General features: G+C 37.2%; 6 protein-coding genes and 1 long non-coding RNA gene across 7 annotated transcripts; 4 read left to right on the top strand and 3 right to left on the bottom strand.

The window, feature by feature from the left end:
• Nucleotides 1–18: 18 nt before the first annotated feature.
• Nucleotides 19–700, top strand: LOC103847431 (pathogenesis-related protein PRB1-3). The gene has a single exon (XM_009124512.3). It carries the CDS (start codon nucleotides 65–67, stop codon nucleotides 623–625), a length of 561 nt encoding a protein of 186 aa, XP_009122760.1. The 5' UTR covers nucleotides 19–64; the 3' UTR covers nucleotides 626–700.
• A 175-nt stretch (nucleotides 701–875) lies between these two features.
• On the top strand, nucleotides 876–2,732 carry LOC103847430. Its single transcript, XM_009124511.3, has 6 exons — nucleotides 876–1,145; nucleotides 1,273–1,414; nucleotides 1,512–1,596; nucleotides 1,677–1,724; nucleotides 1,814–1,914; nucleotides 2,289–2,732. Exons 1-6 carry the CDS (start codon nucleotides 947–949, stop codon nucleotides 2,419–2,421), a joined length of 708 nt encoding a protein of 235 aa, XP_009122759.1. The 5' UTR covers nucleotides 876–946; the 3' UTR covers nucleotides 2,422–2,732.
• A 357-nt stretch (nucleotides 2,733–3,089) lies between these two features.
• On the top strand, nucleotides 3,090–5,152 carry LOC103847429 (E3 ubiquitin-protein ligase SGR9, amyloplastic). The gene has a single exon (XM_009124510.3). It carries the CDS (start codon nucleotides 4,025–4,027, stop codon nucleotides 4,907–4,909), a length of 885 nt encoding a protein of 294 aa, XP_009122758.1. The 5' UTR covers nucleotides 3,090–4,024; the 3' UTR covers nucleotides 4,910–5,152.
• Nucleotides 5,153–5,202: 50 nt separating this feature from the next.
• On the bottom strand, nucleotides 5,203–9,344 carry LOC103847428. Its single transcript, XR_628772.3, has 2 exons — nucleotides 5,652–9,344; nucleotides 5,203–5,508 (listed from the first exon to the last, which is right to left on the bottom strand). It is a non-coding gene; the product is annotated as an uncharacterized LOC103847428 (long non-coding RNA).
• Nucleotides 9,345–9,562: 218 nt separating this feature from the next.
• Nucleotides 9,563–12,144, top strand: LOC103847426 (probable protein phosphatase 2C 67). The gene is made up of 4 exons (XM_009124508.3): nucleotides 9,563–10,873; nucleotides 10,947–11,311; nucleotides 11,406–11,642; nucleotides 11,727–12,144. Exons 1-4 carry the CDS (start codon nucleotides 10,582–10,584, stop codon nucleotides 11,922–11,924), a joined length of 1,092 nt encoding a protein of 363 aa, XP_009122756.2. The 5' UTR covers nucleotides 9,563–10,581; the 3' UTR covers nucleotides 11,925–12,144.
• Nucleotides 12,145–12,217: 73 nt separating this feature from the next.
• LOC103847427 (protein MODIFIER OF SNC1 11) lies at nucleotides 12,218–14,186 on the bottom strand. Its single transcript, XM_009124509.3, has 5 exons — nucleotides 13,790–14,186; nucleotides 13,439–13,669; nucleotides 13,303–13,363; nucleotides 13,136–13,196; nucleotides 12,218–13,037 (listed from the first exon to the last, which is right to left on the bottom strand). The coding sequence occupies exons 1-4, from the start codon at nucleotides 14,098–14,100 to the stop codon at nucleotides 13,173–13,175; spliced, it is 627 nt and encodes a 208-aa protein (XP_009122757.1). The 5' UTR covers nucleotides 14,101–14,186; the 3' UTR covers nucleotides 12,218–13,037; nucleotides 13,136–13,172.
• A 1,858-nt stretch (nucleotides 14,187–16,044) lies between these two features.
• On the bottom strand, nucleotides 16,045–20,570 carry LOC103847425. The gene is given in 2 exon segments (XM_009124507.3): nucleotides 16,045–16,391; nucleotides 16,394–20,570. Coding segments are annotated over 2 exon segments (2,253 nt in total). The 5' UTR covers nucleotides 18,474–20,570; the 3' UTR covers nucleotides 16,045–16,218.
• Between the last annotated feature and the right edge of the window lie 721 nt (nucleotides 20,571–21,291).

Raw genomic sequence — 21,291 nt, 5'->3', positions numbered from 1 at the left:
AGGAAAAACCTGAGACAGAACAGAGAGATCGAGGAATGAGAGACGCGGAGACGACTAAGAGAGAATGTCGTCTTCGTTGTTTCGTCAAATTTTTCTCTGCATCTCCTCTCTCGTCCTTCTCTTCTCCGGCGATGTTCCCTCCGCCGCCGGAGCTCCCTCTACACGTGCGATGATGCGAGAAAGACGGAACAAGCTGCAAACGATGGAGTTTTTAAACGCGCACAACACAGCGCGGGTAGCTTCAGGCGCGTCGCATCTCAGGTGGGATCAAGGCCTGGCCCGTTTCGCAAACGATTGGGCCAAACAACGCAAATCGGATTGTAAAATGACCCATTCGGGTGGGCCCCACGGGGAGAATATATTCTGGTACCAAAGGAGTGTGAACTGGACGCCGAAGAGAGTGGTTGCGACGTGGGTGGACGAAAGCTTGCACTACGATCGGACGACTAACTCGTGCGGAGCTGGTAAGATGTGCGGTCACTATACGCAGATCATTTGGCGCACAACCACAGCCGTTGGATGCGCACGTGTCAAGTGTGACAACGAGCTTGGATTCCTAGTGGTTTGCGAGTATTCACCTGGTGGAAATTACGATGGCGAAAGTCCATTTGATTCGCCTAAATGATATTATAATCATACAACTTCAATGTTGTTTTTCTCTAATTGTTCTCTCAAATTCAAATGAAACAATTTTTCTTCCACAATGTTTTTAGCTAATGTTCTACTTCAACCAATGTATTGTACTAACGTGGATCGTGTTTTTAATGGGCTTGTTATTGGGCTTGGGCTTGAATCATGGTCTGGTAAAAATTATTATAAGGCTTTTCTGTTCAAGTGCGTAAAACGTTGTCGTTTAATAATCTGAATGTAGCTCAATTTCACATCTTCGTCGTTGTTCGTCACTGAGACTCGGTAGAGAAAAACCCTAAGCATTTACCGGCGAGCGATGAGTATCATCCGCAACGCGATCAGATCGAGTTTCAGCCTCCGGACGTCGGATCCGGTGATCAGTCGTAACTCTCTCCCATTTCTTCAGGAGTCGCGGAAATGTCTATCTACCGTCGCAGAGCAGCCTCCTTCCTCTCCGTCACCACCGCCTCCGGGAAGTTCTCCGGTTGACGGAGTAAAGAAGCCTGCGTCAGAAGGTTGTGTTATTTTTATTGATTCAGTGTAGAATGTGAGCTGGATTGTTATGATTGTGGGACTTTAGCTCATTTTGAAGATGAACCAATGAATGTGAATAAGGAAGGATTGTGTGTTTTGTTGTTTCAGGGAGGTTGTATGGGAAATTTTCAGGCTTCTCAAAACATACGCTGAGGAGTGATGTCATGAACATACTTGAAGGATGCAATGTGACATCAGATGATCTCAAGTTCAGCTACATGCGCGGTGGAAACTTGAATCCTGCAGGAGTGTGAGTTCTAGCTTTATATTAATGCTTCTCCTTGTTGTTACAAAGTTATATTCTTTAGTAAAATTGGATTGCAAAACAAATGTTTGGTGTTTTTCAGTTATGTGCAATTCCCTTCCCGTTCATCATATGATAGTGCAATGCGGGCGATTGCCAAGAAGGGAAGGCTATACAGATTAGAAAGGGTAATTAATCCTTTTGACAAAACTAATAGAGTCCGTATTTATATGCATCTGACTTAACCTGGTTCCTTGTTATTGATTAGGCTACTCAGTCTCAGTGGGATCCCATTGTTCCTTATGAAGGCAAAGTGGTAAGCTATGTTTTCTGTTAGTATTATCGAGTTCCTGTATGCAGAGACAATTGATTAGAGCTAATTTGATGTGGTTTTATGTTGTTTAGATTGCGTTACATGGCCTTCCGCCGAATGCTATAATCGAAGACATAGATAGGTTCTTATCCGGCTGTCTTTTTCATCCTGGATCCATCCAGTTCCTCACCATGTGAGTAAAATTTTTTATTTTTTTTTACTTATTCTTGTCGTATATGTTTGCCTTTGCTTGCTCACTTGAATAGATATTAGTTGGACCCACAATCTTGCAAACCCACTGTTCTTTCATTCTCATGTATGATTAATCAATTACAATGTGCTTTTTCTATACACTTGGGTTAATCAGATCCCTATAGAATAAACACACCATTTCTCTGTGATAGCACCTATCTCCTGACCGTCGTTACTTTTTTTTTGTTGTCATCTTGTTTGATTCATCATGTCTAGAGCTCTTTGTGCTCGATTAATGTGTTGTTTTTAAATTTCTGAATTTCTGAAATAATGAATGACATGGAAGTATTTTGAATGCTTTCTTTGACCATGCAGTCAAGGACTCGGAAGTCCTAAGAGGGTGGCACTGGTGCGGTTCACATCACAGACCCAGGCGATGAATGCGTACATTACAAAGAACAGGAACTTCCTTCTCAACCAACGAATCACGTTGCAAGTTCTGCAGTAATTGCTTAGTTCTCTTTTCATTCTCATGGTGTGTTCCAATGGCAACAGATCCTTTGTCTTTCCTGTTTTGATATTCTAGGTCAATTTGATTCTCTGAGATTTTATCTGCAAACTCCAGGATTCTGAAATTACAGTTGTCCGTTTTTTCTGGTTCGGTTAGAAGTTCACAAATAAAAAACTTCTTGGTGTCTAAGTAGAAGAAGAAAGTCTGATATAAGCAGATTACAGCTACTCCATGTGATGTTTTTTCTTCTTTGTATTTGACTAACTTTGGATGCCCATGTGGTGAAGTGATCCTTCTTGCTTTAGAAAGTGAATGACTTTGTACTATAAGGGCTTCGTGGGGTACACTTTTCACCAGGGCCATAGAAATCGACCAGACTAGAATAATATTATGATTATTTTATTGATCAGTTGCTTTTCTATAGTGGGTCATCTTTGCTTGTAGTTTAAGCATCTTGCTATCATATCTTTTCACTGTTATCGAACTTCCTTCATGAGTTACACCGGTTGTGTGGAAGATCTGATAGCTTTATTGCATTGATTGATATTTATAAACTTGCAAGTCTTCTGATATGCTTATGATGAGTAATATTTCGATAGTTGGTTAAATAATTAAGCAAGATTTAGTAAACTCAATGGCCAAATCAATCTATTAGGATCATCATTGAGCTATGAGATCAAACTAGTGAACTTAGATTCGTGTTAGAGATTGGTAAGTTGTTTTAGAGGGGTGAAAATGTAAATAAGTCTTTGATAATTTGATCACCGAAATTTCTTTGGGATTAGAGAGACATGAGAGTTTGTGAAAGTATGGACAACACACCGGGACAAATGCATAGAGACTAGAGTTGTGAATTGGTGTGGTCATGTGAATTATTAATCTTTCAACACTGTTCCTTGAATACAACAATTAAAAAGTGGAAGACGCCGTGGATTTAGCCAAACCTCTTGTTCCTGAAATCCTATATAGTTTTGACTTCCGACAACCTTCCTCTTGTTGTTATTGTTTTGTCATAAGCCCCAACAGGATGATCTATTTGTCCTAAACGGCAACACGAGTCTGGTAAATAATCTTATCGGATCATTTGGTATTGAATGATATGATGTGTGTTATGAAAGTAGACAAACTCCACAAGGCAAGTAGATTTATACAGAGCCTATCCAAATGCTTTATCTATTCCACACACTTTGTCTGCTCCACTAGTTCAACATGACCAACCTTTTTAATGGATGGTAAACGTAATTAGTTGCACAAATCTTTTGTTCTTCAAAAATTCTTGTTATAGTTTTGATGAAATATTTGTTTTTGGGATAAAGTCTGGCAAGCTAATTATTCCTGTCACCAACAGTTACTAAAGTGAACTTTTGCCAACCCTTCTCCATTCATAGCTTCTTCACCTTTATTCTCCAATTCCATATTGGCATCAATCAATTAAAATCGAAAACCAAACAAGTAAAGCCGACAATAATCTCTTTTGTACCACAACCTTTTGTTTTTTCCCTAATAGAAAAATGACAATAGTTTATTATTACCACTACCAAACTCCCAATGACTTAATACATGTATATAAGCAAAGATTCATCAAAAGGTTAAAAGTGCAATGAGAAGTGAGAAACGAAGCACACACACAAGATCCAATATGGAAGAAGAAAACAACACAATCATCATGACGTCACTCTCTACTCTTTCTCCTTCACACCTCACGAATCTTACTCACACCATTCTTTCTCTCTCCCACCACCACCGCCGTCGTCTCGCCTCCGTCCTCTCCTCTCCGACGCTTTTCTCCCTCACTCTCCGCCACCTCCTTTCTCTCTCCCTTCCTCAGAAAACCCTCCTCATCGCTACTCACCTCCTTTCTCTTCTCCACCCTCTCCTACTCCACCGTAACCACCACTCTCTCCCCTCCTCCGCCGCCGCTATGAAGCTCCGGGACCTCGACGCGGTGGTGCTCCTCCTCTTTCTCTGCGAAACGCATCAGCTAGATCCAGATGTTCTAGAAGCTTCAGCTGATAATTGGCGGGAAATCCTCGGTGCTATGTGCTCTGACACTATGTTAAACAGTATCTCCGGTCTATGGACTTGCGACGCCGGAATCTTGATGCCTTACATAGAAACTCTAGTTAGGTGCAAAAGATTCGTCGACATAATGGGAGGCTACCACCACCGTCGTCTACGAGGAGAGAAAGAAGGATATGAAATCCCGGCGGCTAGAGCGGCTGTGGTGGCGCTACGCGGGGTTGAGGTGTTGAACGCCGCCGGAGAAGTAGAATGCGTGATTTGCAAGGAAGAGATGAGTGAAGGAAGAGATGTTTGTGAAATGCCATGTCAGCATTTGTTCCATTGGAAGTGTATTTTGCCATGGCTTAGCAAGAGGAACACGTGTCCTTTCTGTAGGTTTCAACTTCCCACCGACGATGTCTTCTCCGAGATCCAGCGGCTATGGGACATCCTCGTCAAGACCAGCGAGTTACACGTGGCGTGATGGTTACACGTGCATGATACGTGTATATGAGTATATCGTTATCTATACTAGATGTGTCAAGTACTATAAGTATGTATGTATAGATAGGAATGTTCGGACCGTTTTGATCTCTAGAATTTATGCTAGTTTTTTTCATTTTGATAAGGACACATGTGGTTTTAGACTAATATGACAACATTTCTTGTTATAAACTGTGACAACGACGAATTTCGTATATTAAAACAATGTTTTTTTGTTGCTTTTCTTTTCTTCGACTAAATTTTATTGAATTATATCAAAGTTACAAAATCACAAAACTAAAATTATTACATAACCATTTATGTGCGCTATATACAAAGAAATAAAATTCACGATGCATTCTTATTATGGTAACCAGACGTCTTACTCGTTAGCGATCGAATACACATATGCGTCGAATACTTTGTGATGTAGGCACAGAATCACTCCATGAACATGTCCTCGTATGGAGATCAAAAGAGATCAAATAAGCTTGTACGGAAGATGGACTGATGGTAGAGATGGTGGTGAAAATGATTGACTCTCTCAATTTGGTGGGCTGATTGACTCTCTCAATCTTTGGATCTTGAAGTTGCTTAAATCTAACAAACAAAATACAAGACAAATCAATAGAAAAACAATGAATCTCTCACTGAATTCTAAAGACAGATTTTATGTAAAGACAAACTCTGATAAAACAAAATAAACTGAATAATTTTTTGATTGATTGAAAGGTAATTTGTACAAAGCAATAGAGTGAGCTTTTATAAGTCGTGGCCCTTGACTTGAAAATGACATATCTTCCAAACCATTTATCGTTTTGATATAAAACCAATTCGCCGCGTGCTCTTGTTGAGTGCAGAATCCATCAAAACCAGTTTCATGAATAAATTCCTCCTGGTTGGTAAAATACGGAGTTTTGATTGCACATATGTCCTGATCGGCTTCTTTAGCTCTTCTCAGCTTCATGTTCTCCACTGGTTTTCTCCTGATTTCTTTCTCCTTTTCTGATGATGACTTGATGTCCTCATCTTATTCCAATATTGTTTATTTTTGCCATTCTTTTTCTTGGGACTGTTTCATTACCATATCAAGTAAAATCCATCATGTCTGATATGGTTTTCTTTTTATAACTTTTTTCACATATATTATGTAGCATCCTTGTACAGACGATTAATTGGTTTCCATTCCATTGATGATATAAAAGAAAATAAAAACGTTGAAATGAAAGGGACTAGTGAGCCTATATTTAAAATTAATATTTTTAGAATTGGGCCTTTTGTAACTAATGCGAGCTAAACATTGATATTTAAAAATAGGCCTTTTGTAACTAGTGCGAGTTATACGATTGACAATTCGGGAAGATTTTTGATGTAATATTATTACTGGGCTTTGAGTGGGCATCACATTCATTATGGTCTGTGCCAAATTCCTATTTTCATATAACAATTTAACTTCAAAGTGTTTTCGTTTTTCCTTTCTGCTTAAAATTTCGATCAAATTTTTTTTTTTTTGTTGTGCTTCAGATTATTAACTTTATGTTCTCTTATTATTTACTCAAAACTGTGAAAATGAGAAATTTTTATTGAACCATAACGCTTGAAGCCAAACAGAATTTGAACCAAAATTTAATGAGTATCAATATCATATAATATAACAGGAAATATCATATAATGTATGAGGCTCATGTCAGTGGTATAAGATGAAGTTTAACAAGGTATATTATTAGATTTCAATAAAAAGATCGTTTAACTACTAAAATTGATAGATTTTAGCTAAGTTATTCAGTGAAAAAGTTTTATTATCAAAGTGTTTTCGAATTTAAGAAAGATTCCCTGAGACTAATATGCGTATAAAAGAAAATGATAAAAAATATCTTCCACTTGGTAATCGCACAGCCGTCAATAATACAATATATACGTTTTTAATTTGATCAATCAATTGACTAGAGTAATCATAGTCATGTGCATATATTCCATCTTTAAAAATCACGAATAATTTATACTATTAATAGATGATTTGAATTTGTATTTGTTAACCACGAAACTTCACTATTAGAGGATAGTATGTGTAAGCTAGTAACAAATTTCAAAAGGCTTAAATAAATAGTAATCATTTTCGAATATTACTTTCCTAAAATATATGAAATATTATCAACGTTTCCGATCGAGTTTATAGAGTTGAAGCTACAAAGACTATAATATGCAATTACTAGATGTACAGATTTTTAATAAAACTGCTAACGATGATGATTGATAGTTACTTGCTACTTGCTAGATGAAATGAAAAGTATAATCTATTAAAAAGTAAAAATTAAACTGATAAGAGTACGTCTAGATATAATATCAAAGAAATGAGCTAGATAACAAAATCAAATCTAGTATTATACGAATTTAGATTGATTGTAATATGAAAAAAAATAAAGTACTACGACACTACGAAGAACGCTAGTTACTAGATAGATAGTGTTGTAATAAAATGTCAAGGTTTGGTTAGACCAGACAATATGGGACCTTCACGATGTCTGTCTCATGTTTCCTGCATGCCATGCATTCTATTTACTCTTTCGTTCTCTACGTGCCCACCTCTCCACCTTTATTCATTTTCTTATCTGTGATTACTAAAACTTGTGAATAAAGTTAGAATATATGCTAAACTGGATCTCTTTTCTTACATGTTGGTACGATTAATCTCGTATAATTAGCATTGAAGATTCTTTCTTCTAAAGGTAGGTTCATTTTTTTTTAAAAAGGTAGGTTCAATTAGCTATAATACATTATAGTAAGCTAGTTTCTTGAAAGATGAGATGCACGTAAATGCTTGTTTAAACTCTACTCCAAATTCAATAGATAACATCAGAAACATTTTCAATACTGGAAATAGAACGTCGACGTTAGGCATTCAATTTTCTTATCATATATGGAGCATTTAAATAAAAAAAAACCGGAAATACTTAACTGATTGACATTTTGCTAATGATAATTTGATTCGAAGCATGCAATATAACTTTTGTAGAAACAAATCGAGCTACGAATTATCTAATAAATTTACGTAGAACGGCTTTTCAAGATAATATGTTCTTTGTTGTCCTATTCGCTTCTAAGTATAACGGTTTTAGTTTCGATTGATTTAAAACTTTTTTGCCGTGTAAATAAAGGAAAATTACGTAACACTATGAAACAGTCGATCGACCTGGCTATATCGTTAAATATACTAGATCGTTCGTAATTAACTGATTTAGAAATTGTTTACAAAACATTTTGCAAGGAAACGGATGAGGTATATATTAATGCACTAGTATAACAAGTAAAACGTTGGTTCTTAACATTTACAGCAAAAAAGAAGAAGTAAAACATTGGTTACATTAGTGACTGACGTTCTACACAACATTTCGTTACTTGTTATTACTAGTAAACAAAAGAGTAAAACGTTGGCTATTAGGTTTGTAGACAGTTAGTTTCCTACTATACTAATATTTAGTCTAAATCAATTTATTTGAGAGGTTTCTGAATTGTAGTTGCATTTCGTTCTACACAAAGTTAAAAGTAACAAAGAAGGGATAACTAATGTTAATGTTCAGGTCAATATTAAACCCAAGAGAAAGAAATAAAAAAACTAAAACGAAGTAAGAAGCTAAAGAGATAGACTGACATCCATGCTCCCTCAACCAAAAGACAAAACACTCAGTGCAGCATGAATGGCCTAGCTGTCAACACAACTCTCTTTTAAAATGATAACATATATATAAGAACTTGTTTTATTTTTTTATTTGCGTATATATATATACTCTTCTTATTTAATCAAAACGAGACTGTGTTTGTTTAATATTGTTACATGATAGGAATTTAATTCAAGGATAAAGAGCATGCACATGATAATAATACATTGTACTGTAATGGTGCATTCAAGGACTCTTCAATTAGTCCCAATGCCACATGTTCAGTATTTAATCGGTCCATCTATGAAAGTTATTTTGATATGCTGTAGAGAAAATGTACCTGGACCATTCTTTCTATTTATATTTAGACTAACCTACACGTGATTTTCTTACTCTTTGATTTGACTTTCGATCTATATTTTCAATTTGTTTACTAAATTCTGTGTCAAGTCACACGATCTAGCCGACACCATCGATAAGATTGGCCATCTCCAACTAGTGGAAACCGTCATATGCTAAATCAAATATCAGCAAATGAATGAAAAATTGAGACCCATTAACAAGTATCGTGTACATGTTTTTGGGTCCTAACCCGAAAAAGCTACAGAACATACAACTCGTTGTCAATAAGAAAATAAAAACAAGTGGAAGTGAAAGTTGCGTAACCCCACTTGTTGAATTCCTAATTTCAAAGCATCAAGAGAAAAGAAACGTCAGTGTTTATGTAAACTACTCATCAATGTAATATGACGATCAACACACGTCAGTGTTTCTCGCCACCATTACACTACACTGTGGAATCTTATGAACAGAAAACGAGGAGAGACAATGATGGTCATGGAAGGAGGGCCAAATACAAGTTGGAACTTAGGAAAAATACCAAAAAGATCCATCCTCTTTGGAAAATTCATTACAACCCCCATAATCCATGAAATAAATTTCGATCTAAATCTCACTAGCAAAGATATATTTTTGTAATAACTTTCTTTTGAAGTACAAAGAAGACAAAAGAGATTGAGAAAAGGGCAAGACGAGTAGGGGTTAAGACAGCTAAGAGTGTTCCTCAGTCGCCCCACAAAAATGTCTTCTCTCCTCTCTCTTAAGTCTCTCTCAGCTCTTGTTAAATGGTTCCAAGTTCAATGCTCCAGAAACCCACGCCCTCATCTCCCCTCACACATGCATCCTATGACCTTTCCTTTTCTATCCATTTTCTTCCCACAAATTACCTGACTACGACACCAAATGCCAAAAACATTATTTACTAAGATGAGAAATTAAGGAGAGACTGTGACACACCATCTCAACTGTGAAAACATAATTTTCCATGATATTAGAAGTCCTCATATAAGTTCATATAAACTCTGAGGTTTCAAAAAAAAAAAGTTCATATAAACGCTGATCATTATCTATGTTTCAGTTTGGTCTCCAACTGCAACATAAAGTCTAATACTTATAAACTTAAGATTTTACCCATAAAAAAAGAGAGTCTAATATGAAGGCATTATAGCAACCACTGATTCAAACCAAAAGTTAACAAACAATATATAATCAAGTAACTAATTCGGCTGTGAACATTCTCGCTTCCTACTTTTACAAGATTTTGAACCTGTAAGAAACAAAGGAAAGATTATCTCAAGAGGGGGAAAACGTCGCATGAATTAAATATAGCAGAAAGTAGAATATGACAGCTTTTACTTAAACCATACTGAAGACAGAGAATGAACATTGAACAGTAAAGAAAGAAGAGAATCTCTGAATATCCACTTTAAACTACTGCCCTCTTGTCTCAACTCTCAAGAGTCATTTAATTCAGTTATTTTGACCCATAACATTTTTGGCCACTTCCCATAGTCTCCAACACCTTCTATTTACTCTAGGGCTTCCACGGCTATATATATATAGGTCCCTTCCTTTAACTTGAAACTCATAATTCAACATTCATCAGTTGTACTACTTGTTATCACACCAAATACGATCTTTATAGTCTTACCTGTATATATTAATTTAGCGCACGAAGATGGTTAAACCCTTTTGGAGAAAAGGTTCCGGTACGGAAAGAAGTAAGATCAGTCCAACAAAGAATGATGGCTTGACATGGTATAAAGACCTTGGCCTTCACGCCTTTGGAGAGTTTTCAATGGCAATGATCCAAGCCAACAGTGTGATGGAGGATCAGTGCCAGATCGAATCAGGGCCATTGACGTTCAACAATCTTGCAGTCCAAGGCACGTTCGTTGGAGTTTACGATGGTCATGGAGGTCCAGAGGCTTCTAGATTCATTGCAGACAACCTCTTCCCCAACTTAAAGAGTAAGAACTCTTTACATCCTCATTCTTGAAAACTGTCGGGCATACTAACACTCATGTTTTCACATATCAACAGAGTTTGCCTCAGAGAGTGGAGAGGTTTCAGAGGAGGTGATCAGGAACGCGTTTGCAGAGACGGACGAAGATTTTCTCAACGCAGTGAAGAAGAAATGGCGCAAGAACCCGCAGATGGCATCAGTGGGGTCATGTTGCTTGGCAGGAGTGATATGCAACGGTCTGGTGTACATCGCAAACGCAGGAGACTCAAGGGCTGTGTTGGGAAGATATGAGAGAGGTGGTGGAGTGAGAGCTGTTCAGTTATCAGTAGAGCACAATGCAAACGTAGAGTCTGCGAGACAAGAGTTGTGGTCAATGCATCCTAATGACCCTGACATCCTTGTGATGAAGCACCGTATGTGGCGTGTGAAAGGCATCATCCAGGTAAAAAACCATTACAAACACTTGTGAAAAAACTAGTTGGTATCATGATGTAAAAAAAAAACTCACGTGAAAATGTGTTTTTAATTTTAATCAGGTCACAAAATCAATAGGGGATGCATACCTCAAAAGAGCAGAGTTCAACAGAGAGCCTTTGCTGCCTAAGTTCAGAGTAGCAGAACCTTTCACCAAGCCAATCCTTAGCGCGGATCCATCAGTCACGGTTACACGGCTTAAACCAGAAGACGAGTTTATGATTCTTGCTTCAGATGGGCTTTGGGAGCATCTTAGCAACCAGGACGCTGTTGATATTGTACATAGCTCCCCTCGTCAAGTAAGTTCCATGCCTGAGTCTCACTCATATTAAATGTGATACTTTTTTTGTAGTATTGTTTGTTAATATCTTCATAATCTCCAGGGAATAGCAAGGAAACTACTCAAAGCTGCACTGAAGGAAGCAGCAAAGAAACGAGAGATGAGATACTCTGACTTGCAAGAGATCCTTCCTGGTGTCAGAAGGCATTTCCATGACGACATAACTGTTATTGTTGTCTATCTCAACACACAAACCAATGGTTGGGCTTCTCCACTGTCAATTAGAGGTGGCTACCCATGAACCTATCTCTCGCTACATTATTGCCTGTGTTATGCCTCAGGGGCAGACGAAATTGGAACCGGTTGCCACAATTAGTATAGCTAGAACAATATTACATTGCGATATCTTTGATATGTTATGTTGTTTTTAAGATAACATAAATTCAAATTTACCCCTGTATGCAAATTACACAGGAGGTATACCTCATCAATTGTCAATGATGCTAGTTTTTCAGAAGCAATAAAATAGTGTTTTGAGCATAACACGTAACATAAACGACATGCGTGGGTTATAATAAGTAGAAACATTTCGAAAATAAGTAAAACTGAATGTTGTATTCCCTCAATAAAAAGTTTTCTGGCGCTTGATCCAAAGTTATACAACAAAGTTTTATCTAAAAACTATTACAGACGCATAAGAAATTGTGTAGCATCAGAAAGCCAGCAAAGTCCCAGTCCCACGAACAGAGATTCAACGTCCCTTCGCTTCCACTGCCATAGAGACCAGAGATATGGAAACCAACAAGCACTTCTATAGTTCTAATGATAAGTCTTAGATAGCAAAGGAATTCTGAAGTAGCGGCTTGACAAGTCATATGAATAATAAGCAAACCAAACAACCGTTTTGCAATATACTTTTGATGGATAAGCTAGCAAAATAGGCATTCTCAGAACTCAAAAGCAATCAACAGATTCAACATTACTAATTTCTAACAAGCCTAGGAACACATTCTCAAGAACATCATATAACAATCTCTATTGATGCCAAGTGCCAGAAAGACCATCCACATTTCCAAATAGTTTAACGAAATAAAGGCACTACTCATTCTAACTTACCAATTCAAGCACCTGCAACATGAAAAACATCAAAACGAGCCACTTCAGAACTCCGAGGTCCTAACACATTTGCTTTTCTAAGACAATCAGAACTATAGGTTACTTTATTGGTTTCTCATGATCTCATCTGGTGACAGTTTAGCTTCCGTCCATCTGAGAGAACCATTGCATGACCACATAACTCCACGACCAAACTTCGACCTTAATAAAGACGCTACCTACGGGGGACTTCTAATGCAGAAACATAAAGAGAGAATCAAGCAGCCAGAGAGGGAATCATAAAACGCTAGAACACTACCTGCAAAAAAACACAAAGATTGTGGAGTTAGATACGAGAAATAAAACAGGCACCACTAGATTTTTGCAATGGAATCACAAGTATTTAATTAAACTCACCTAACTAAAAAGATAGAAGGAACCTTATTCAGGAACCTTATGCAGCGTTTCCTGCTGCCTCCTGATGAAACAAAGAATATAAAAAACACATACGGTTAGCTATTCTAGTTATTCTTTCATTCAAACAGACGTGAAGAAAACAAAAAACAAGTTAAAGGAGTTCATACCTTGCCAACGTTAAGCTTCCCAGGTAACTCTGAAGATGAATCAGAAGCAGGCTTTGAAAACCTAAAGATAAGCAATTCAAAATCAGTACTTCAAAACTCAGGTACTAAAGGACATTGGGCTGCAATGGAAAAGTACCTCAATGCCCTAGCTTTGCGTTTATCTTCCTCAGCCGAATCAGCTTTAGTATCCTTCCCGAAACGAGCGAGCCTAGCTTTCTTCTTGGCCTCTTCCTCAGTGTTATCAGCTTTAGTAGTGGATGATGATGATGCAGGAACCCCAAATCTGTCAGCTCTAGCCTTTCGCTTCAACTCCTCAGCTTTCTTCGTTCCCTCTGAGCCTTTCACCGCTGCTGCTACAGTCCCAAACCTGTAATCCACAGTGAAACACGTTTCAATTATACATTCCAGGAACCCTAATTTTGCAAATCTAGGGGAAATCAAACGAATAAACTTAACCTAAATCGACGAATCGAAGTGTTAATGTTACCTCTCAGCACGAGAATTGCGTTTCTCCTCTTCGGTTAGCTTCACAGAAACGCCAAACCTCTCGGCACGTCGAATCTTCTTCTGAACATCATCGACGGGAGATGATACATCACCAGAACCAGCTCCAATAGCCTTGGAGTCGGATTCTTCCTTCTTCTCACCGGAAACATCAGCAGAATCCGATAATAATCCCTTGACTTCTCCTCCGTCGAGGATGTCATCTGGCTCCGCCGTGTTGAGGTCGAGGATCTTCTTAGTAAGCCCCGAGCCATTCTCCGCCGTAGTCGTGTCCTTCACTCCGTTGCTCGCCATTGTGAATCGTAGGGAGAGAGATTTGTGAGATTATCTATTTCGTCGGTCTTTGTAGGGTTAATAAATCCGTCGAAGAGGCCGGTCTCTCTTCAAATAAGGGGTACTATCGTCAAATTAAAGAAAATCGATTTTTATGGGCCGGATCGGATCAAAAGTATTCCGGTCCATGGGCCCAGTATATTCGTCTAACATTTCTTCACATCATGAATATTGGAAAATTCAACGAGAGATAACATCATACACTTGGAATCTTTTTTACTTTTTCTATTGAATGAGTAACCATGAACCATAACATGAGCACAAGATATAATCTCAGTCATAAGGAACACGCTGTAACCACGGCCGGCTCAAAAATAATATCTTCGGCCCATGGACAATATAGTTTTAAATACTTTTTTACATATATTTTTTTTACATATACTTATCTTTAACTTTTTCAAAAAAAAATTAGACCTTTTTTCTACACTATTTATTCAAAAAATGTTTGGGGTCCGAGACCCACACCTCTTTGCTCCTATGCATAAGCCGACTCTGGCTGTAACATATGTCATTGTTTTAATTATACTATATCAACAAAAGAAAATCTCTTTGCCAAAACCATCATTTCTCCACCAAGAACAACATGCGAACATCACCGCTCATATCAATAGAATGTATGGACTCAACAACTAAAGAAAGACAGAAAAAACACTGTTTCATCTCTATCTTTTCTATGCCTAAAACTTCATTTTTGAGACTGACCGTACTCCATCAACCCCGGTTCAGTGCATCCACCGCTCTGTCAGACAACACGTAGGAAATTTTTCAGTGGACGATGAATATAAGAGAGATAGTCAAAAGCAGCAAGTCCAGTGAGTTGGTTTAGCAAGTTGATCCTTAAACACTAAATCAGAGTAATCTTTGAATCTGTTAGAGCAATCTGCAAACAAAAAACAAGGTAAATAACATGTCTATGAAGTTAAAATGAAAGAAAAGTTCAGATCATAAAACCTTCTCTTTGACCACCGACTGAAAAGTATCTAAGGACTTCAATACTGCATCATCAACATCGATCATTTGTTGACGCAAATCACTTGTAACATCAACGCTACCATCTCGATAGGCAACAACAAATGGGTTTTCTCCGTTGAGGACATCAAGAACCGCACATAAGAAGTAGTTGCTCCTCTCACTTATATTTTCACACGTATGTGATAGAACAAATACAAGTTGTTTGTGTTGACTTTTACTCCACAAGTTCCTTGCTTAGCTTTAACATCTTCTAAAAACTGCACTATCTTTGCATATTCGGTTCCCAAATTCCTATATATGAACTAGTAGGTTCTCAAAGCAGCCAACCAAACATCAAATCTGTGTGTACTCACAAGTTTTGGAAACACAAAGCATTCATCTTCTAATCTTCCGAATTGATTGTTTAGCCAAGTTAGTAGATAATCACTCTGAAGAACAATGAACATTGAGATCGTAAAACTTAACTTTGCATATTAAATTATTATTATTTTCCTTTTTTGGTCAAGAGATTAAAAAGGAAATAGTCACCATGCTAACAAAAAAAATATCTTATTTAAGCAACCAATTCTCTAGATTATATTTACGAAGTGATTTTGCCACATGTTTTTTCTACAATCAATTTCACAAAACAAATATGGCATGACTACTGAAACTGATGACATGTCTTATAGCTTAAATGACATGGACAATTACATTTACTGTTAATTTATATTTTTGGTAAACTTTTTAAAATATGGTAATAACTCATATATTACATTTAATGTTAATTTATATTTTTAATTTTTTTTTAGAATATGAGAATAACTCATAAATCATCATTAAATTAAATATATTCAAATATGTCATTATAAATTTCGAAATATAATATAATTATATATTTTTAAATTATACAATTTTATTACTAAAATTTTCAAAAATATATACATTTTAAAAAAAAATATAAAAATTTATTCGTAAAATTATTATTTTCTTATATATCTACAAATAGCATATAGTGAGATACTGTTACATTTCACGCAAGTAATACATATAATTATTACATGTGAGTAATACATCACCAATAACAATCATAAAACGGTCTCTTATCTACAAACAGTTTTTTACAAATTAGTCAACAGTGATGCACACTTCATTTGACTCGGAAGAAACTGCCTTGCTGCTATTACACTCAGAAGAGTTCATCTTGTAGAACGCTCTCCACTCATCAATATTCTTCATCTGATCACATCTCAGTTCAGGTAATCGTCTCCTCTCTACAATCTCTAGAATCTTCTCTGTTTTCCGAGATGCAGAGCCGCTCCTCTAACCGATTCTTCCCTCACTTCTACAGCCGTCACCAAACACTTAACAGACACAACCTGTACCACGTTGCAGAAACAGCCTGAAACTATGTCCGAGATCGTGGTTTCCAGCTTCCTCAACAGAGCTTCCCCTGTTCCGTAGTCTCTCGTTTCGTAATTGAGAAGAATGGTTTGACAGATTCTGTACATGGAGTTGGCAGCTAGAGTCTTGATGGGCCAATGAGAAGGCTTGTGCTTCATGCACACCATCAAGTTCATCTGCCACGACTCCGAAAACTCTCTCTTCGCCACTTCCGCTAGCTCCCTAAGCGTCTCTTCAGGACTCTTCTCCTGCTTAGATAGTTTCCGAAGATCCACATCGAACCACTTATGGTAGAGATCAACTCCTAGCCAAACCACCTCAGCAGCTTTCCTGAGGTTAGCCAACTCTCCTCCTGTATCTAAGACGCATTCAAACTTGTTAACAGAGTCTAGCGCCTCGCTGACAGCGTTAAGCAACTTCGGCTTGACGTTGGCGAGAGCTAGAGCGATGGCTGTCATTGTCACCAACGGGAGAGCCCAGCAGTTAGGCGGCTCTCCCGACGGTGCAAGAGAAGCCACCTCGCTGCTGTCAAACTCTCTAATCCCTTCAAACCCTTTCGAAATCTTCGTCGTCGCTTCCAAAAGCTCTATCAGATTCACCGGCTGGTTCTTTCTACCCTTCTTTACCCAATGATCAGTAGCCTCCCTATTGCTCCTCACCATCAAATCCACAAGCTCGTCCTCTCCTTCAAGATGCAGTACAAAGCTCGCCAGCTCCTGTCTCGAACCACCACCAGACATCTCCGAGTCAACGTGAGAGACTGTACTTCTACCCGTCGCTCTGAACGCCAAATGAAGACAAATCAAGATTCTGCTCACGCAGTAGACAGAGACGTAACGGATGATCTTGCTGGCAAACACTATAACATACTGCACACCTATACACACATCCAACAGCCAGCGTTTCGCATCGTGCGCTGTCTTCCTGCAGCTGCGATCTTTGAGAATCGAAAGACGGCTTAAGGGTAAGGGACGTTGTTTCTTCTCAGAGAACCACTGCGTCCAGTAACTCTCTATTCGAAACTCGTCTCTATAACTCCTACTCCCTCTAATCGGACACCTGAACTTAACAGCTGTAAACCAACGAATCGCAGGAGCGACAGTCCCTACAGCTACAGCGCTCCCCTGACAAACGAGAACCAGAGAGGTCGACCATTTATAATCAGAATCACCTCGGCAAAACTCAAGCGTCGTCGTCGTCCCCGGTCTCAGCAAGTAAGACCGGACAACAGCTTCACCAAGCGTAACGGCGCTAAGAAGACAGAAGAAGCCAGAAGCAGTGCACGTGACGGAACGTGCCATCACGAACTGAGGACTACTAGTGTGAGCCATCATCCAGAACTTTGACAAATCTTGCTGAATCTTTTTCGCTACAGTTGTTCTCTCTGTAGCCAAAGGACACTTCAAAGCCACCTCGTACTTCTTCTTGTACTTAGCTTCCAGGATCCTCTTCGTGGTGGGAACCGTGGTCGCCGAGAAACTCAAGATCATCAGCATAAGCATCATGAGGAGGACGACCATGAAGTGTTCTTCTTTGAAGACGTAGATGGCGCCTGTCCCTAGCTGGATACAGATGTTGACAACGTCCGTGACCACAAGGATCGCTAAGGCTACGAGGTTCATTAAAAGATCTTTGTTGTCCATTGAACCAAGAGAAGGCATCGAGTTGCCCATCACTGTGCAGACGAAGACGCTGCTGCTGAGCTTGGATAGCTGGTCGTGGCGACTAGGCATGGAGGTGTTGAGATCTACTGAGAGTTTGATCCCGACGCCGATGAAAGTCAGAGAAGTCGCGTTGAGAGAGAAGAACTTACAGGGGAACCAGAATTTTCGGTGGAGGAAGCCGTGGAGAAGGTCGGCGGCCATGGCTAGTGCGCAGAGGAGCGAAGCGATAGCTACGTATAAACCAATCGAAGGCATAGGTTTGCTGAACTCTGCGTCGTTTAAGACGCCATGGGAGTCGCATCCGAGGGTACTCATCGGTGGTTTCTCTATCGAGAAGCTCTTCCTGTTGACTCCATAGATGGGGGAGACGAGTCTTGTTTTTTCTTTTTTCTTTTTGTGATGAGTTTTGGTCAATTTTGGGATTCTGGGTTTTTTTAAAGATCCAATTTTGTTGAATTTTCGTACTGTTTTCTACTAGATCAGTCGCGGTCATGGTCATGGTCAGTTAATGTTTTTTACTTGAGCTTTGTCGATTTTTTGCATCCTTGATCCTTTTCAGACAGTGTTGAGTGTTGTAAGAAGATCGCTCAGCTAGCTTCCGACATACTCTGTTCCGACAGAACCACAATGTTACCTCTTATGATTCTATCGCTAACTAGAAACTCTGACAAATTATCGAACTTTTTCTACTAGATGAGTTGATGTCTTTACTTAAACTTTGTCGTTTTTTTTTTGCATTCTTGATCCTTTTCAGACAGTGTTGAGTGTTGTAAGAAGATAGTTCGTTCAGCTAGCTTCCGACATGCTCTGTTCCGACAGAACCACAATGTTACTCTTATGATTCTATCGCTAGACCAAGAAACTAATACACTAGCATCGCAGTTTATAGCAGTAAACACAAAACACATGATAATACCATCAAAACATAGTGTCAAAATTCAAAACTATAACATGTAATACAACATTTCTGGAAATGAAAATAGAGACATTACTCAAAATACCATATACTGAAACAAATGCTACAAAACATTACATGTGAAAGAACATCACCTATTATTGGTATACGTATAAACGTCTCATTTGAGACTTGTGACCCACCGGGCCAAGTTGAGCCAAACCAAAGTCAGATAGCTTCGGATAGTAGTCATCCCGAGCAAAATATTGGAGCATTTCGAATCCCGGTAGATGACTGGAGGCATGGTTTTCGTCAATTATGTTCCTCCTTCTCTTACAACTCTTCCCTGAACACGGGATCCAACCCATTAGCTTCTCTATCTTCTTCGATGCAAGTCCGGAACTTTGAAAATGTGGATACGCCAATCGCTGGACTTTTGTTTTCTTTTTCTTTTTCTCTTTCTAAATTTAATAAATGTTTGTGAATATTTGATACAAAACGTGTCATGGGTTTAACTATAGGTAAATATTATGAGTTTTAAAATATGTTTTCACTTTTCAGAGAAAGATGTGGCTACAAAAATGACGCTTCTGTATGTGTGTTTGTAAGCTAAAATTGACAATATGAAAATTAGTTACATTTATTGATACAAAATAGTTCTTTAAATGACCAAAGATATTATACACTAAAGTTTTCAAAAAACATAATCAACAAAACCAATTAACAAAATAATATTCCCTCCATTTTTATTTAGCTGACATTTTATAGTTGTATACACAAATTAACAAAATATTTATTTTTAAAAATAAAATTTAAATAATTTATCTACAAAACCACAATTATTAAATATAAATGGTTTAATAACTTAAAACTAATAAATTTTACAATAAAAACTAACGTTATCAGGTTTGAAATGAAAAAACTACCTGAAACGTCAAGTATAAAAAACGGAATAGGAAATAAAGTGATTTTGTGACGAACTTCCAAAATTTGATAAAACAAATTTTCTATATAAATCATCGTGATCATGCACACATCCTCAGCAAATCATCTATTTTCTCACTAAAATAAACAAACAAGAAAAAAAAATTGTCTCGAAGTTTTGTATATTCACATGATGGCAGTTCAAGTGTCAAAGAATATTTACCGCGCCTTCATTGTTGTAAATTTATTTACAATGTTGCTTTCAGCACAAGTTTCTGATTCCATCGTAACAAAGGAATGTATGAAAAATTGTATCATGAACCAATGCATAAAAGTACCGAAACTAGCTATTCCAGGGATATGTTACACCTCTTGTAAGATAATGTGGGATCCGAAGAAAAATGGACAGTACAACATCAATCAATTCCCTCTTACTCGCCCTTATCGAAATCCTATACGTAGGTTCTGCGACACATTCGATATTTGCTTCTGGTAGTGAAAATTATTAACTTTTCCAATGCATACGTTTTCTATCTAATTTTGCATATTTGATTGATTAATATGTATTGTCCCTCTTTTTTATTATAATAAAAAATATTTAACATGATATAGTTCCTTTCTTAAGTAGCAGTTGAAAATTATACTCTTTCCGTTTCATAAAAAATACCACTTTTACATTTTTTACATAGATTAAAAAATGATTAAAATACTTTAAAGTTTTTTTATAAATTACACATATTCAACCAATAGCATTTAAGATAAATAAAATTATTTATAAAATCAATACATTTGTAATTAATTTTAAGTTGGAAGTTGCATTAGAATTTTAAAATAACATTTTTATGTAGTAAAAAAAAAAATATCAAAATGACACTTAATATGAAACAGAGAGAGTATAAGTTTTCAAACAAATGTGTGATAATTAAAATTTTTGTTTTAAACACAGTTTATATTTCTTATAAAAAAAACTCAATTCAATAAGTTGTCTTTGAAATTCTATTTTTCACACAAATTTATCTATTTTAATATACCTGACTAAAAATAATTATAAATATTATAGGAAAAAATAATAATTAATTTTATCCCAAGTGAATATTAAAGAAACAAGCTTTACAAAACTGTAGAGATACCTGCACATGAAAACATAGTAAAAACTTTAGCATATTAATTTTTAATAGCGAGAAATGCGAATAATCACTTCGTAAATAAAAATAATAATATAAGTAAATTAATTGGGTTTCTAGCAAAGTAGAACCAACTAACTACCCATCGAATTTTATTTTTTTCTCGAGTTTCAACACAAGATAGAATATT

Source organism: Brassica rapa, chromosome A10 (genome assembly GCF_000309985.2).
Source record: "Brassica rapa cultivar Chiifu-401-42 chromosome A10, CAAS_Brap_v3.01, whole genome shotgun sequence".
In the NCBI taxonomy this organism is placed as follows: domain Eukaryota; kingdom Viridiplantae; phylum Streptophyta; class Magnoliopsida; order Brassicales; family Brassicaceae; genus Brassica; species Brassica rapa.
Note: the sequence above shows the minus strand (reverse complement) of the source record. Positions and strands in the feature narration are given on the sequence as shown.

Bases quoted from the DNA above. Each gene is read 5' to 3' on its own strand.
- LOC103847431 (XM_009124512.3), top strand. From the start codon at position 65: ATGTCGTCTTCGTTGTTTCGTCAAATTTTTCTCTGCATCTCCTCTCTC.
- LOC103847430 (XM_009124511.3), top strand. From the start codon at position 947: ATGAGTATCATCCGCAACGCGATCAGATCGAGTTTCAGCCTCCGGACG. The intron at 1,725-1,813 runs GTAAGCTATGTT...TATGTTGTTTAG, and splicing joins TTCCTTATGAAGGCAAAGTG to ATTGCGTTACATGGCCTTCC. The intron at 1,915-2,288 runs GTGAGTAAAATT...TTGACCATGCAG, and splicing joins TCCATCCAGTTCCTCACCAT to TCAAGGACTCGGAAGTCCTA.
- LOC103847429 (XM_009124510.3), top strand. From the start codon at position 4,025: ATGAGAAGTGAGAAACGAAGCACACACACAAGATCCAATATGGAAGAA.
- LOC103847426 (XM_009124508.3), top strand. From the start codon at position 10,582: ATGGTTAAACCCTTTTGGAGAAAAGGTTCCGGTACGGAAAGAAGTAAG. The intron at 10,874-10,946 runs GTAAGAACTCTT...ACATATCAACAG, and splicing joins CCTCTTCCCCAACTTAAAGA to AGTTTGCCTCAGAGAGTGGA. The intron at 11,643-11,726 runs GTAAGTTCCATG...CATAATCTCCAG, and splicing joins TACATAGCTCCCCTCGTCAA to GGAATAGCAAGGAAACTACT.
- LOC103847427 (XM_009124509.3), bottom strand. From the start codon at position 14,100: ATGGCGAGCAACGGAGTGAAGGACACGACTACGGCGGAGAATGGCTCG. The intron at 13,670-13,789 runs GTAACATTAACA...TGTGGATTACAG, and splicing joins CGCAATTCTCGTGCTGAGAG to GTTTGGGACTGTAGCAGCAG. The intron at 13,364-13,438 runs GTACTTTTCCAT...GCTTATCTTTAG, and splicing joins CGCAAAGCTAGGGCATTGAG to GTTTTCAAAGCCTGCTTCTG.